The sequence below is a fragment of the Colobus angolensis genome, unplaced genomic scaffold (genome assembly GCF_000951035.1).
Source record: "Colobus angolensis palliatus isolate OR3802 unplaced genomic scaffold, Cang.pa_1.0 Scaffold53, whole genome shotgun sequence".
Lineage (NCBI taxonomy): Eukaryota > Metazoa > Chordata > Mammalia > Primates > Cercopithecidae > Colobus > Colobus angolensis.
The window spans coordinates 6,805,938-6,807,577 of NW_012118821.1; the positions used below are offsets into that span (position 1 = coordinate 6,805,938).

Genomic DNA, 1,640 nt, shown 5'->3' on the forward strand with positions numbered 1-1,640 from the left:
GTTCTTAATTCTGGCTACATGGTAGAATCCCTTGGAGCTCCCCACATTGGCCAATCCCCACACCACGAGGTTCTGATACAATTAGTCTATGGATCCAGTCCAGTCCCAACAGAGATATTTTATTTCAAAGCTGTCAAATGTGTTAATTTTCCTACCTAGTGTCTAAACTAAGGCCATAGATCTTGCATTTGCTAAATTGCAATGTACAAGATAGTCATCTCAGTAATAAGGTCTATTATCTAACTTGCCAAACTTGTTTACTGAGAGCCCTAAGGAAGTAAAACTGCCATAATGCCGTGCACAGCTTGAAAAGCGATTAGAGTAAGCCAGATTAGTTTTTCCTCCCTTCCAGTTCCTCGGCAGGTCTGGCTGAAGGCCCAGGATGGAAGGAAATGTAAGAACCAACAATAACAATAGCAATAAGAAGAGTGCCATCCCATGAAGCACACCATAATTCTGGAACCACCTCTCCCGGATCAGGCTTCCGTTGCTCACGATGCTCACGCTGGGCAGCCGCAGCTCTGCTTTGCAGAACTTCACCAACTTGCCCAGGTATTCGCCCCGGTCGTGAAGAAACGGCTCTCCACCTGAAAAGTTGATCTTCTCCATACCTGTACAAGGTGATACATGAATTTTACCAATTCACAAATATACATTATTATTTTAATAGCAAAAGTAATATTTTCTCAATGTAAAAAAAAGAAATAAAATTTTCTCATTATCTTCCCCTCCCCTAACCCTAGTTCTCAACACCAATCCCACCCAATGGGAATAGCATATGTTTAATTAATGTCTAAACAGGGATGCAGGGAATTGGTTACACAGATGAATAGAATTGCTCAGATACCAAAGGGTACAATGAGGCAGCACCAGGATTTGCAAAGCAGAAAGCCATATCCCTGCCATGTGGCGTGACTGTCCACAGGCCAGCTGCTGGCCTGGGAATAACATTCCTCCTTACTCTGCATTTCCCATCCCCACTCCTTGTCCTGGATTCCGTGTCGCCCTCTCTCTTGGGCTACTCCCTTATTTTAGAAAATCCCTTTACAGGCTTCCTGAAAAACATGTAAAAGCAGGAATCTGGAACTTATATTACTGGAATATTGGAGTTTTTAAATTTAACCACTATTTTCTTATCATCTTCCTTTCTAAGTCTATCCTGATTTTTTGGTCTCATTTTGGCAAGACTTTGCCTTTTCGTCTTTCTATTAAGATTTTAATTTTAGAAACCCCATTTTTGGTTCCCCAGACACTTCCATATTCTGACTATTCCCTTCCAGGCATTCTATTCTTGTTTCATATATGCAATTCTTTCTCTTATCTCTCTGCAATTACTAGTTACAGATTTTTTGGGAAGTTTTCTTCTTCCTACATCCTCTCTGTGTATTTGTTTTGGTGTCTGCCTTTTCTTTTGATGTTTTTATTTGTTCATTTAAATTTCAGTGTGGCACAAAATAGCTGAATGGAATTTATGTGATGGAGGGAGGGGCTGGTCCAAAGGAGGGTTTCACTAGAGAGAGAGAGAGTAGTAAACTGGTTTATTCACAGGAAAACCTCCAACTGCTAATATCCTTGGTCTTTACTCTGGGGTCATTTTGTTTTCTCAGAGAAGAACATCTGTCTCTTGCATGTGTTACACA

General features: G+C 40.8%; 1 protein-coding gene across 1 annotated transcript in view; it reads right to left on the reverse strand.

The window, feature by feature from the left end:
- Positions 1 to 1,640, reverse strand: part of RSAD2 (radical S-adenosyl methionine domain containing 2) — a 20,799-nt gene that overhangs the window by 15,297 nt on the left and 3,862 nt on the right. Inside the window, exon 2 of the mRNA XM_011960946.1 lies at positions 450 to 611. Within this exon, the coding sequence (XP_011816336.1) occupies positions 450 to 611 (162 nt within the window). The remainder of the gene's footprint in view (positions 1 to 449; positions 612 to 1,640) is intronic.